Source organism: Ovis canadensis, chromosome 12, assembly GCF_042477335.2.
Source record: "Ovis canadensis isolate MfBH-ARS-UI-01 breed Bighorn chromosome 12, ARS-UI_OviCan_v2, whole genome shotgun sequence".
NCBI classification, from domain to species: domain Eukaryota; kingdom Metazoa; phylum Chordata; class Mammalia; order Artiodactyla; family Bovidae; genus Ovis; species Ovis canadensis.
Genome location: NC_091256.1, coordinates 57,174,614 through 57,188,947, shown reverse-complemented (window position 1 = coordinate 57,188,947; position 14,334 = coordinate 57,174,614). Strand labels below are relative to the sequence as shown.

The following is a 14,334-nucleotide window of genomic DNA, read 5'->3' as shown; positions in this document are numbered from 1 at the left end:
CTTGACTAGATGGACCTTTGTTGACAGAGTAATGTCTCTGCTTTTGAATATGCTATCTAGGTTGGTATAACTTTCCTTCCAAGGAGTAACCATCTTTTAATTTCATGGCTGTAGTCACCATCTGCAGTGATTTTGGAGCCCCCCCCAAATAAAATCTGACACTGTTTCCACTGTTTCCCATCTGTTTCCCATGAAGTGATGGGACCAGATGCCATGATCTTCATTTTCTGAATGTGGAGCTTTAAGCCAACTTTTTCACTCTCCTCTTTCACTTTCATCAAGAGGCTTTTTAGTTCCTCTTCACTTTCTGCCATAAGGGTGGTATCATCTGTATATCTGAGGTTATTGATATTTCTCCCGGCAATCTTGATTCCAGCTTGTGCTTCTTCCAGCCCAGCATTATAGTTTATATCAAAACTTCATTCCTTTTATGGTGGGATAGTACTCTATTGTATAGACACACTGCATTTTATTTATCTGTTAACCAGTTGATGGACATTTATTTCCCCTTTTTAGCTCCTGTGAATAATGCTGCTGTGAACATTGGTGTACATGCTTTTGTGTGCACAGTGTTTTCAGTTCTCTTGAGTGTACACCTAGGAGTGGAATTGCTAGGTCATACGGTAACTCTGTTCAACTTTTCGAGGACCTGCCAAACTGTTTTCCAAAATGGCTACATCATATTACATTCCTGCCAACAATGTGTGAAAGTTCCAGTTTCTCCACGGTCCTTGTTGGCACTTGCAGTTGTCTGTCTTTTTGATTGTAACCATTCTTATGGATACAACTGGCTGAACAGCAGCAGCATTCTCATGGATGTGAAGTGGTGTCCTGCTGTAGTTTTCGTTCGCATTTCCTGAAGGCCATGGATGTTGAGCATCTTTTCTTGTGCTCATTGGCCATTTGCATGTCTACTTTGAAGGATGTCTGTTTAAGGCTGTGGCCCATTTTTGAATGGAGTTAGTTTTTTGCTTTTGAGTTGTAGGCGTTTTTTGATATATTCTGGATAACAGTCCCTTATCAAATGTAGGATTTGCAAATATTTTCTCTCATTCTGTGGATTCACTTTCTTGTGGGTTTCCTTTGAAGCACAAAAGTTCTCAATTTTGAGTTCCATTTACCTGCTTTTTTCTTTTGTTGCTTTTGCTTTCATAATTAAACTATTGCTTAGTCCAAGGTTATGGAAATTAACACCTATGTTTTCTTGTCAGAGTTGAATAATTTTAGCTTTCACATTTAGGTCTCTGGTTCACTTTCAGTTAATTTTTGTATGTTGTGAGATAGATAGGCTTTCCAGCTTCATCCCTTTGTGTGAGGATATCCAGTTGTCCTGGTACATTTTTTTGAAAAGACCATTCTTTTCTCAATGAAGTATTTGGCACTCTTGTCAGAAACCAGTTGCCCATAAGGGTGTGGGCTTCATTTTGGAGTTTCATTTCTAATCCAGTGACCTATGTCTGTCCTTACGCCAGTACCACGCTGTCTTGATTACTGTAGCTTTGTAGTTAAGTTTTGATATTAGGAGATGTCTGTCCCTGAACTGTTTTTTTTAAAGATTGTTTTGACTGTTCTGGGTGCCTTGAATTGTCGTGTGAATATTAGGATCAGTTGTCAATTTCTATGAAAAAGGCAGTTTTTATATTGATAGGGTTTATATGTTAAATGTAGGGATCAATTTGGGCAGTTTAAACCCATTTTATGGCTCCACTGTTTGGGAACTAGTATTGGCTAACTCAGGATTCCCAGATGGCACACTGGTGAAGAGTCCACCTGCCATTGCAGGAGATGCAGGTTCGATCCCTGGGTTGGGAAGATCCCTTGGAGTAGGAAGTGGCAACCCATTCCAGTATTCTTGCCTGGAAAATCCCAAGAACAGAGGAGCCTGGCAGGCTACAGTCCATGGGGTCACAAAGAGTCAAACGTGGCTGAGCTACTGAGCACACACACATGCACTGGCTAACTCAAGCAGCCAAGCATCTAGCCCTAAAAAAAATGTTATTTTAATTCATTACTACAGTCGGCTTCGTTGTTGAAAAACTCTTAATTCTCTGTTAGGCTGGAATTGGACTGTTCAGATTCCAAGAGAGCAAATAGTTATTCATGTAGCCTGTGTATATGTAGGCCTCTTGTGCTCTGTGTTCTTACGATGTGAAAGTTGGCTGATGCCTTGCATGTTGAGAAAAGATGTGGTAGTCTGGTTAGCATTCATTCTGATTAATAGAGGATTAGCAGGTTCCATGTGTGAACATTTAATTTCAAAGTGTTGGAATACATTACAATAATATTGTGACCTTAAAATTTACATTATTATTATTGGAGGTGTCAGAAAATATTTCAGGATCTTATAGTCCTGTGGGGGCTGTGTGACTCTCAGTTACTGTTACAGTCTTAAGGCAGTTTATTTACTAAACAAATAATAATAACGTGCCAGCCCAGAGAAGGACAGACATGGTCCCTGTCCTCATGCAGCTGATGGGGAGACCAGTGTTAATTAAGGTGTGTGTTTAGTTGCTCAGTCGTGTCTGACTCTCTTACGACCCCATGGACTGTAGCCCGTCAGGATCCCCTGTCCATAGAATTCTCCAGGCAAGAATGCTGGAGTGGATTGCCATTTCCTTCTCTAGGAGATCTCCCCAACCTAGAGATTGAACCTGCGTCTCCTGTGTTGGCACGTGGATTATTTACCATTGAGACAGTTAACGAAGGTGTCATGTGTAATTATGTAAGGCTGAAACACTGCAGGCGTCTTCCTAGTGCTGTGTCTGGTCCATACTATGCTGGTGAGCATCGGGCATCAGAAAGGGATCTGTTCATGTGGGAACTTCGGAGATCCTTCCTGAGCTGCACCTGAGGGAAACCAGGCATTAAGTGAGGGAAGAATAGGGGCAGCTTTAGGTAATCAGAGGGCTGGCTAATGAGATATGTGGAGAAATCCTGGGTATATCTGGCTGCTTGTAGCTTTTGAAGGGTCCCTGAAGACTTGACTCTGGTTTTTAACCCTTAGGTGCCTTGTGACTTTGTTTTGAGCAAGTAACTTAGCCTTTCTGAGCTTTTTTACTCACTGTTTTTTAATCTTATCAGGCAATGTGTAGCCATCTTTATTTAGAGATACTTTCTGAAAACATACAGAAATCTAGGCTTTTGGTTGATTGTATTTATACAGTTCAGAAATATTTGTTTTTTTATGACCTTCTTTGGTTGTTTACTTAGGAGTGTAATACTGGTAAATTGAATATTTGTCTGAACATTTTCCCTAGTCTTGGAAATTAGGATTCACTTCTATTCATAATATTCCAGAAGCTTCCGGTATGCAGGGGAGCAGATGCAGATGCAAGTGAGGAATGCTGTCAACAGGCTCTGGGAGGACCCGGGAGGACTTCTGGAAAGTGGTAGAATTCGGCCGCATCCCTGACAGGGAAACATGGTGGTTTGAGGAGAGTTTCCTAGTGGAGGAGATGGGGCAGAGGCTCACAGCCAGGATTCCTGGTGCGTGTGGGTAGATGAGCCTGGAGAAGTAGGTAGGGGGCAGGTGTAGAGGCTGGGAAGGCACACTGAGGAGTCTGGCCTCTGTTCTCTCTGCTTTGGGAGCAGCTTCTAGAGTTGCTTCTTTAGCATAGCAGTGGGGTTGATTGGCTAGTCCCTTTTCCTTGAAGGTGCTAATAAGGGCCACCTGCTTACTGCTCCAGCTTCCTTTCCGTTTTCCCGCTGTGGTCAGTTCTTGTAGATTCTGGTTGTCCCAGTGCACCATGCTTTCTCTTGGTTTTAGGTCTTGCACATTGTCATCGCCTTGGCTTAGAAGGCGCGCTTTCCTCTAAAACAGATACACACGTACTCAGGCATTTGTTCTGCCCACTGCCTCTGCTTGTCCTCTGGGTCCTCCTTAAGTCGCACTTGCTGAGAAGCCTTCTGGGCCTTGCCTTCCTTTTCCGGTGGGACTGTATGCCTTCCTGGTGCACTTGTAGCTCTTCATGGTGCTCTTGCTCATGGCACGTTATAGTTGTGTTGAAGCTGCGGGCTTACGACTCTTTCTCCTTCATTTAGAGCTGCATCTTTAGTAGCCAGAGGCTTGAGCACCTGGCACCTGCAAATGTTGTTCGAATGAATGACTGCGCAAACAGGAAGGACTGGAGTTGGCAGAAAACAGCTCCTGACGAGAATGTCTGTAGCAGTCGATTGGAAAAAGAAGCTGGTGTGGCTGAGTTGTATGTGTGAGAGAAACACACTTTCGTGACTGACTGACCATGGGCTCTGAGGGATGAGAAGAGGTGAAGGTGACTTCTAGCTTTTGTGCCTCAACTGGTGTCAGGTGAGGCCATTAACTGAGTGAGGGGTGAGGAGGGGTATTGTTTGGGGTGAAAGTGAAAGTCGCTCGGTCACGTCCAGCTCTTCGCGACTCTATGGACTGTATAGTTAATCCTTGGGATTGTGCAGGCCAGAATACTGGAGTGGGTAGCCTTTCCCTTCTCCAGGGGATCTTCCCAACCCAGGAATTGAACCCAGGTCTCCTGCATTGCAAATAGATTCTTTACCAGCTGAGCCACAAGGGAAGCCCATGTTCTGGGGTTCAGTTCAGTTGCTCAGTTGTGTCCAACTCTTTGCGACCCCATGAATCTCAGCACGCCAGGCCTCCCTGTCCATCACCAACTCCCTTAGTTCACTCAAACTCATGTGCATCGAGTCAGTGATGCCATCCAGCCATCTCATCCTCTATCGTCCCCTTCTCCTCCTGCTCCCAATCCCTCCCAGCATCAGAGTCTTTTCCAATGAGTCAACTCTTCGCATGAGGTGGCCAAAGTATTGGAGTTTCAGCTTTAGCATCCATCCTTCTAAAGAACACCCAGGACTGATTTCCTTTAGAATGGACTGGTTGGATCTCCTTGCAGTCCAAGGGACTCTCAAGAGTCTTCTCCAACACTACAGTTCCAAAGCATCAATTCTTCGGTGCTCAGCCTTCTTCACAGTCCAACTCTCACATCCGTACATGACCACTGGAAAAACCATAGCCTTGACTAGACGGACCTTTGTTGGCAGCGTAATGTCTCTGCTTTTGAATATCTTATCTAGGTTGGTCATAACTTTCCTTCCAGCGAGGAAGCGTCTTTTGGGGTGACTGGACGCAAATGTGTCATTTCTGTTTCAGGTGTAATTGGGGTTGTGTAGCATGTCTGTGCACAGTATGACCATTGGGAGTGCAGAGCAGAGATTAGGGAGTCATTCCTGTCACCCTGTTTTTCTTCTTCATTGAACTTTCAGAGGGCAAGGGAGCCTGGTGATGGAGTCTGTAGAGGTCAGCCTTCCTGGCACAGAACAGGGTGGAAAAGGGTGGTGAGTAGACTCGGAGGGGCCTCTGGTGGAGAAAGTAAGTTTCATGAATGTGGAGACCTCATTTGTCTTTTCTTGTGGCTCCATCTCTGCCCAGAACAGTGCCTGTTGGGAATCAGTTCAAGTGAATTAGTAGAAGTCATAGTAGTAGATGAAATTGTCATGACAGAAAAGAGGGGACTTGTGGGCAGAAATGTGGTGAATGCCTCCATTTAAGTGTCAGACGGGGGGAGAGGAGCAGGAAGAATGGCCAGAGAGGTGGGAGAATGGGAACACAAAATCAGAGATGCTTCAGTGCACAGGGTTGTAAGGAGTTATCCACTGTAATGCCAAGAGTTTGAGTAGAATAAAGACTAAGAAAAAAGTACTGATTTTGTTGGTTTGATAGTGAGTTGAGAGGATGAGAAAAAGGTAGCAAGAGAGAGTAGATAATTCTTTCAAGAGTTTTGGTGGTAAATGGAGAATGTTGATAAAATGATAGTGAAATGACTAAGTTGAGAAAAACTCAACTTACTGAAACAACTTAAAAAGTGAAACGTCCCAAGTTGAGAAAAGAAATTACTAGGCCCTGATGGGTGTATTAGTTATCTCTGCTGCTGTAACAAATTACTACAAACTTAGCGCTTTGTAGAAAGGACACACTTGTTATCTGGCCCTGTGGGTCAGGAGTTCAGGGAGGGCTTTGCTTGATCTGCTGCTTCAGGACCTCACAGCCTGAAGTCAAGCTGTCAGCCAGGGCTGGTGTCACATTTGAAGGCCCAACTGGGGACGGACTCTCTTCTGAGTCCCATAGTTCTCATGGGCCTCCCCAGCATGGCAGCTGCTTCATCAGAGCAGAGGAGTGTCTGCCAGCGGGATGGAGGCACTGTACCTGCTGCCTAATCATGGAGGTGTTGTCTCAGTGACATGTTCTGTTGTGAGAAGCAAGTCTCTCAGTCCAGTGCACACTCATGGTGGGAAGCTTATACAGGAGTGTGTGCTCACTAAGGGGGTGGGGTCACAGGTAGTCCCCCATGGTGTTACAAGGGGAGGGTGATGGCATGAGAGAGCAAAGGTTGGTTCTTTAGAAAGAGGGCTGTGGGGCACAGAGGCAGGATGGGGGTTTTGAAGGTGAAGTTCCAGGTTCAGGTCTGTCACGCTGGTGACCCTTTTCAGGAAGCTCCCTGCCCTCTCTCTTCATCCCCTGTCGAGGGGCATAGATGCTCTGGCAGTGCTTTCTCCTGCGAGATGAATTCACAGAGGAATATAACAGGATTATCATGGCCATTGATAAACCCTCTGCCTTGGCTAAGATTGAATTATTTATCTGCGAATTCTTGGCCAGTGGAGGTATCTGCTCTGCTTGCTGTAGGATGTTGTTGAGGATCAAATGAGGTCATTCATATGGAAGTATTTTTTGGAATGTAAATTGATTTGCAGACAGAAGGCATTAACTGTACTACTTTACCCCATGTTTAGTAGAACACACAGACTGTACCATCCATTTTGCTTGTTAACTTGGGTTCATTATGTTGTACCTAAGTTATGGAACTGGGCTTTATTTTAATGCTGTGATATTTGTAGGACTTTTGGAGTAGACTGCTTTTATGATAAATGACCCCAAACCGTGGTGCCTTTCAAGTCCTTGTGTGTAGTTTTTCAAAAATCTGTCCTTGCTGTGTCTTGTCACTCTTGCTTCTACTTGTCTGTCCATCTCTTGCTGTCCTTTGCCTTCTGACTTGTTGCTTCTGACCTCCTCTGGGCTTGGCAACCTGATGATCAAGCTCAGTAGAACTGAGCGGTTTAACAATAATCCAGCTTGGGTTTGGGCTTGGGGCGTCCTTCTCACAGTAAAGTGTGTGAGCTTTCGGGTGTGGACCAATCTCTTTTGGCCCCTGGGTGTGTCTTGGTGTCCTTTCTAGTTCTGGCTGTGTTTGAATTAGGTGAGTCCCCACGCCACTGGGTTCCATTCAGGAGGCATGTCACTTACTGCTCTGTTAGGCAGAATGGTGTCCTCCTCTCCTTTGGTTTTGGTGAGATTTTAGTTAGGGTGCTATAGCAAGTAATAGGTGATCTGTGATTCGTGGACTGAAAACGTTTGAGAATCAGGAAAACCTTACCAGGTTGGCATCAGGCCTGTGTGTAGCTGGTCTTTCCTTTAGGGTATCAAACTCCCTGTATGGATTGCTGGGTGTTCTTCCATGTTCATCGTATGCTGGAGCTTTTCTGTTACGGCAGCTTGTGAACTTTTTCTGCCCTAGCTTTTGTGTTGAGTCCCTGCATTATTAGGGGAAGAGCCTGTGTGAGTGGAGAGAGCCCAGGAGTCCTGCAGGGAGACCTCCTCCGGGTTCTGCCAAGGGTCCGCCTGTGGCCCTTGACTAGTGTCTGTGCCTGGGCCTTGGTGTCTGGAATAGACATAATGTCTGCGCTGCTGCCTGTTGGGCCAAAGTAAGATTTTATATGTGAAAGTGCTTGTTAAATGTTGTTGTTTAATCGTTGTGTCCAACTCTTTGTGACCCCATGAATTGTAGCCCGTCTGTCTGTGGGAATTTCCCAGGCAAGAATACTGGGGTGGGTTGTCATTTCCTTATCCAGGATATCTTCCTGACCCAGGGATGGAACCTGCATCTCCTGCATTGGTAGGTGAATTCTTTACCACTGTGCCGCCTGGGAAGCCTTTGTTAAATGTGCATAATACCAAATAAAATAAAATGCCTAGCCTGTTGGGTTGATAGCTCTCTCTCTTTGAGGAGTTAAAAAAGTTATCAGTATTAGTAATGATAAGTGCTGCTAAAAAAGTGTAATTTTAAATTTCACGTAGCTTTTTTTTCTGAATATGTCCTGTTGAAATCTATTTATACAAATGAGGGTGTTTAATAAATGTTCTTTGATTATTTCCAGAGTATTGAGTATACTGGCTTCCTAGTCAAATTAAATTCATAAAAATTCTAATGATGTTGTGATTCCTAGCTAGGCTTTTTTTTTTCATTCTGAAATCACTTTAAATACGCTTTACATGAATCTCTGGTAATAGTGAATCAATTAATGTGATTTCTTAGGTCATAAATCAGGCTTGATAGATTGTAGTATTAGTTCCTGTGTAAGCGTCCCAGACCTACAACTGTTATGTGGTCTGTTTTAACAACTTGTTTGCTTTTGAACTCAGTTCTAGGTGTTGAACTCAATTTGAGAGCCTAAAATGGTTTGTGCCCCAATTACCTTAGAGGTTACTGCCTCGCTTTCTTGTTGCGCCGGCCCTAGTAGTGGGAAGTCAGCCACCACTCCTTTTAACTTGAGTATACACTTTAATTTTGTCTCTATCCCATAGGAGTGTTGGGAAGATTATTATAGTCACACTTAGAGTATATTTTAAACTTCTTGAAAAGAGGGTAATATGTGAGCATGAAATATTTTTGTAGTATGCCATGTAATTTTTTCCCCTGCTGACCCTTTGTGGTTTGTGTTTAGGGTGCATGGTGTTTTTCTAGTCTCTGAGGTCATTAGCTGGGAGGATTTTCTGGAGGCCTCCGGAGCCTGGTCTCTGATAGGCCCTGTGTTACCCTCTGTTAAACAGGCCTGTGCTATCACCACAAATGGTAGCCTTGATTCTGTTGGTGTCCGTGAACATGGCAGAGTATTTTCACCCCTTCATTCTTCTTAGTGGGTCAGAAGGGACTTTTGTCTTGTTGCTTGATTGTTCACGGACCAGAGGATGGGTGGCAACCCGGGGTGGCCTCAGAAGAGGGAGACAGAGATTCTTGAAAAGACTGATAGTCTTTATTCAGTGAAACCTACCATCATCAGGGCAAGAGAGGGGACCACTCTTTTTCCTTTCCATGAACTTCTGTTGTTCATCCATGAATTCAACAAATATTTGAGCTTCTGTTATGTGCCAGATATTAAGTACTGTAAAAGCCAGACATCCCTTCAAGGATGCCCTAGATATAGTCTTATTTTGGAAATGATAGAAAAATATTTATCAGGATAGAAGAACTACTAGATTGGGTTTAGATGCTGATATGGCTTTAGGGATTAAAGGTGGAGGTTATAGTTTCAGAATGCAGTTTTGAGAGGACTAACTCTAATTTAAAAAAAATAATTACAAATGGCATTGTGGCAGAGTCTGCGAGCTGATCACAAAACCGGTCTCCTCTTCCTGGGCAGGTAGCCAGACCGCATCTCCCAGCCTCCTGGACAGTTAGGCGTGGCTTAGTGGCCGTATTCTAGCCAATGGCATGAGAGCCAAGAAGTGAGCCACTTCCAGGCCTGGCCCCAGGGCCCTCCCTCCGCAGGATTTTCGGGCCCTTTCCTGTCTGCTGGCTGCTGCTGAAGAGCCCAGTGAACTAGGAAGGCTCGTGCCTAGGATGGAAGGAGATCTGGGGCCAGAGCCACGGCTTGGGGGAGAGCTGCCTTCTGACCTAATGTTGTGGACTCTACCTGAGCAAGAAGTAAATATTTATGGTATTTGAGCCATGATAAAGTTTGTTCTAAGAGTTAGCCTGCCTAACAGTGCTAGGCAAAACTAATGAGTCTAGTAAAGGTGCTGAGAATTTTGGACTCTGCCTTCATTTTGATTATTTATATGTCACGTCATATGTAATGATCAGTGAATTTCAAGAATCAGTTTAAAACTCCATGGCAAAAATCTTCTTGACGTGTCACTTTTAATTGATACAACTGGTTTATTGCATTCAGTGTGGCCTTTCTGTGGGTCCTCAGTTGGCTTTAAAGGGACTCTGTGGAGTCTTAAACATTGCCAGTGCTTATTTCAAAGAACTGTAAATACAGTTTTCATCATGCTGCTTCTCTGCCCAAAAGCCACTTATCATTTCTTGTTATACAGCATTTTGTTTCATTTATTCCATCATCCAGAACCGTATATAGTGTGTGTTGTATATATATATATGTAAATATATAAAATAAGTGTAGCTATGTGTAACACACTAACCTAGGTTCTCTGAAGGGAGACGAAAATGATAAAGCATATTCTACGCCCCGGAAGAGTTTGTGCTCAAAACACAGATAGTTACTGGTTTTCCACAGTTATCGACTCACTTCAGCCTTTAATAAATCATGTATTATTTCATTACTTTTTTTTCTTTTTACCATTGTCTCCAATTAAATGTACTTTCTGAAAGCAGGGAGTGTATTTTCAGGAGCTCCTCTGTCCCCTCTTGGGCGCTTCTGGCAGACTCTGGACCCTGAACTCAATTAAGTGACTATCCCTGTAGTTTCCATTGCTTCTGTTGCTTGGCTTTGTAGTACAAAATACAGTTTTGTATTATAGTTTGTGTCCACAGATGAGAGTTCTTTCGCAGGCCATTAGGAATTCATGGAATTGTGCCATCTGAAGTGTTGGGACTGGAAGGATCTTTATTAGGTTAATTCCTGATCTTTCCGATCGTCTAGTTCCTGATAGCCCAGGTGTGGCCATGAGTCATGGGGCCTTCCTAGAGGCACAGTCTTGGGCACACTCAGACCCGTGAGTCAGAACCTGAGAGATCCTCAGATGACCCACACGTGTACTGCAGTGGAGATGCCCTGCTCAAGGTCACCCTCCCGCTTCTCTCTGGAGAAAACTCACACAGCTGTTGATCTCAGTGGTTCCCATCCCTGGATACATCTTGGGATCACTTGGAAACCTTTAAAAAATACTGCTGCCTGGTTTCCATCCCTGTGCATTACATGGTCAGAATTGCAGCCTGGAAACCAGAACTTTAAAAATCTTTCTTGATGCCTGAAGTGCAGCCACGCTAAGAGCCGCGCAGCCTAGTGAGTGCCCAAGTCAAGGTTTCCTGATGCTCTAATCAGGTTCCCTTGACCCACATGTGGATATGCTTTCAGAGCAGAGCTTTCCCTACCCGGCTCCTCGTTGTGGCGCGTCCCCTACCCGGCTCCTCATCGGGGTGTATGCCATACCCAGCTCCTCATCTGGGCACGTCCCCTACCCGGTTCCTCGTCGTGGCGCGTCCCCTACCCGGTTCCTCGTCGTGGCGCGTCCCCTACCCGGTTCCTCATTGTGGCACATCACCCTGTTTTATTCCTTCACAGCGCTTATCCCACTCCCCACCTGCCTCTCCCACTGGCGGATACTCTGTGGGACAGACCTTCATCCCTCTTGTTCACTGCTGGGTCCCAGCTCCCAGGACGGTGTCTGGTGCATGTGAGGTGCTTCCTTAATAGGTGTGGGGCGCCTGGAAGGGGATAAAGAGGGCTGCATCTGGAGAGAAGCGCAGCTTGTTCAGGTGGCACCCATCTGGCCGCTCACCTGTGTCCGAGGTCAGGGTGGGAGAGGCTCCCGAGGAACAGGGGGCGGGAGTGTGTGCGTGACTGAGTCAGACTTCAGAGCCAACCAGCGAGGGCAGCATGAGGGCAGCAGGGAGGCTGGAACCCAGAGCTGGCATTATTGCCCCACTCTCCTTTGTCCTGTGCACTGAGAGCTTGACTGTCTTCCCCAGGCCCATCTGTGGGGGGTGGTGGTCCTGGGCTCAGAATTACAGACCCCCAGACCCTCTTCCCTCCCTTCCAGAGCCAGGTCTAGAAATAGACCTCGGGTCCCGAGACAGGACCTAGCTCAGATCTGGCCCTTGGGTGGTTATTGCAAGGCAGCCATCGCTTATGTGAGTTAGCTTGTTTTGCCTTGATTGCTTTGAGAACATTGTGCTTCTGAGGTTAGGATGACATTCAGTTTCACTCTCAGATTGAGTAAGTTTCTTTCCTGGTCAAATTAACTATTAAGACTTCGTTTGTTAGGCTAGTGCTGTTGAGAAATCGTGGTTGGTTGCTCTTGATATTTCTGTTCCTCATGTTGTTGTTTTTTTTGTGTTCATTTCTTTCCGTTTGTTGTTCAGTATATCTTGCCACACATTTGCCTGTCATCAGGCTCTGAAGTCAGGTGGGAAGCTCTTCTTATGAAGCCATTCATTCGTGTTCCTCTGTCCATTAGTGGTTTCGAAAACTTGTGTGAGACGTCGTGATTGGTGGCAAACCTGAGCTGTCTGTTTTCTTGGTAATAGAAAGCCGGAAAACGTTAAGTCTTGAATGTAAAACATTCTTTTTAACATTGTAAAATTTCCAGCTTCCATTTGGAAACCACATTAAGATGAGATGTTGTGTTACTGTGATGAGAAGGCTGCTGCTGGTGACGCCCACAGATGTTGCCAGAAGCCTAGAATTCCACACTGAGGGGTCAGGGGAGAGACTAATTTTGAATTTCCCAAAGGAATGTGAATTCTGAAGTTAGTCCATGGTTCATAGGGGCAGCAATCCTCGTGCCTAGATTGCTGATCAGTAGTTATCACTATTGATTAAATCAGGCAGAAGGAAGACAGTAAAAGTAAAAGTCCTGGAACAAGAATTTTTCAGAAACAAGAAATAAATAATTGGGAACTGATGGTTATCCTGGTAGCTAGGGGTTACAGTGTGGAGAAAGACTTGTTCTGTGGTGAAGCACTTGCTCACTGTCGATGGAGAGGAAAATTGGAAATTCACAGAAGTAAGTTTAGTCAGATTTCAACCCTCATTGTGGCACAAAAAAATCCAGGCAGTTATGACCTTATTCTCAGAAAATGCTTGCATTTTTGTGGATTAGACTTATGAGCTATAGTAACAATGGCGTTTTATATTTGAGTGGTACTTTTGAATCTAAAGCACAACCATATGCATTACCCCATCCAATTCTTCCAGCTACCCTTACCTGGGGGATAGAGTTATCTTCTGAACTTTTGTTTTGATGAAGTAACAGGTTAAATTACTTTCCTAGGGACAGCTAGTAAGTGAGAGAACTGAGCTTTTTATATTTTAAACATAAAATGTTGAGGGTGATTGTTGAACTAGCTTTGGTTTTCTAGTACATAAATCTGTGGTTTATAGTGCTGGAGGAATAGTCTAGAAATTTATTTAATACTGCAACTAAACAGACAAGGACCCCAAATAATTGGCTGGCAAGACTCAAAGAAATCCCCCACCCCTTTTTTTAAGTTACCATGGGGTAGGTTTTTATATGAAAGCTTTTAATTTTATCTACCTGCGGCAGCCTGAGGGCAGAGACCTGATCCACTGGCTTCTTCCTGACTCATCCCCCGCCCTGCTGCTGGTGGGCACGCATAGATCCATCCTTTTGAATGGGTTGGGTTTGGGCCTTACTGTTGGGAAGTGGTAATAATGTCGTTGAATGTTGACTAAGCTGAAGAATGAAATGGCATTGGTTCTTCTTCCTAACAATTTACTTACTTATAGCACGTTTGCTCCCTCTTAAACGATTACGCAGGTAATACAGGTTCACCAGTAAGTGTCTTTTTCCCCGTACGTGTTTTATATTTTGAAACACTCTTAAGCTGACAGAAAAATCACAGATATAGTGTGCAAAGGACACTTTTTCCCTCTTGAACTATGTGAGAGTAAGCTGCTGGTATGTTCTGTCAGCATCAGATCTTTTATTATGTGTTTCCTACAAGCAAGAACATTCTCTTCCATCACTACAATACAGGAATCTAAATCAGGAATGAACACCCAGGCGTCTGTACTGTCGAATCCTCTGAGCTCTTCCAGTGGTGCCTGTTGACCCAGTGCTGACCTGGTAGGGAGAGGCCCAGTGGGACCCTAGGTTGCACTTTATTGTCTCCCTAGCCTCCTTCAATCCAGAACAGTTCTCAGTCCTTTTTTGACTTTCATGACCTTGCCGCTTTTAGTTTCCAGGCCAGTCTGTGGAATGCTCCTCAATTTGGATTTGTCCGATATTTCCTCATGATTAGATTCAGGTTTTGCATCTTTGGCAGGAATATCACAGAAGAGCCAGTGTTTATCTTTTTCAAAGATTAGTTTTACATTTTATTTTCTGTTTCCTTAGAGCGTTTCCCAAAGTGTATTCTGCGGAACTAGCACCTACTGTGTTCTCAACACCGTGCCACCTCTAGAAGGTAGGATTCGAAAGCTTTTGACTTACAGGAAGGGGTGGGTTGGCAGTGACAGTGGCTCCATCACTGTAGTGCAGGAAGGCCTGGGATCAGCAGTGAGAAGACCTGGGTTCTGCCT

General features: G+C 44.6%; 1 protein-coding gene across 6 annotated transcripts in view; it reads left to right on the top strand.

Moving 5' to 3' along the window:
• The window catches only part of LOC138416524 (calmodulin-binding transcription activator 1-like), a 117,865-nt gene that overhangs the window by 15,806 nt on the left and 87,725 nt on the right, over positions 1–14,334 (top strand). For all 6 annotated transcript variants that reach the window (XR_011247711.1, XR_011247714.1, XR_011247712.1 and 3 more), the window contains exon 2: positions 14,150–14,219. Coding sequence is in view for 1 of the 6 variants with exons in the window: in XM_069545804.1 (XP_069401905.1) it covers positions 14,150–14,219 (70 nt within the window). In the remaining 5 variants the exon portion in view is untranslated. The remainder of the gene's footprint in view (positions 1–14,149; positions 14,220–14,334) is intronic.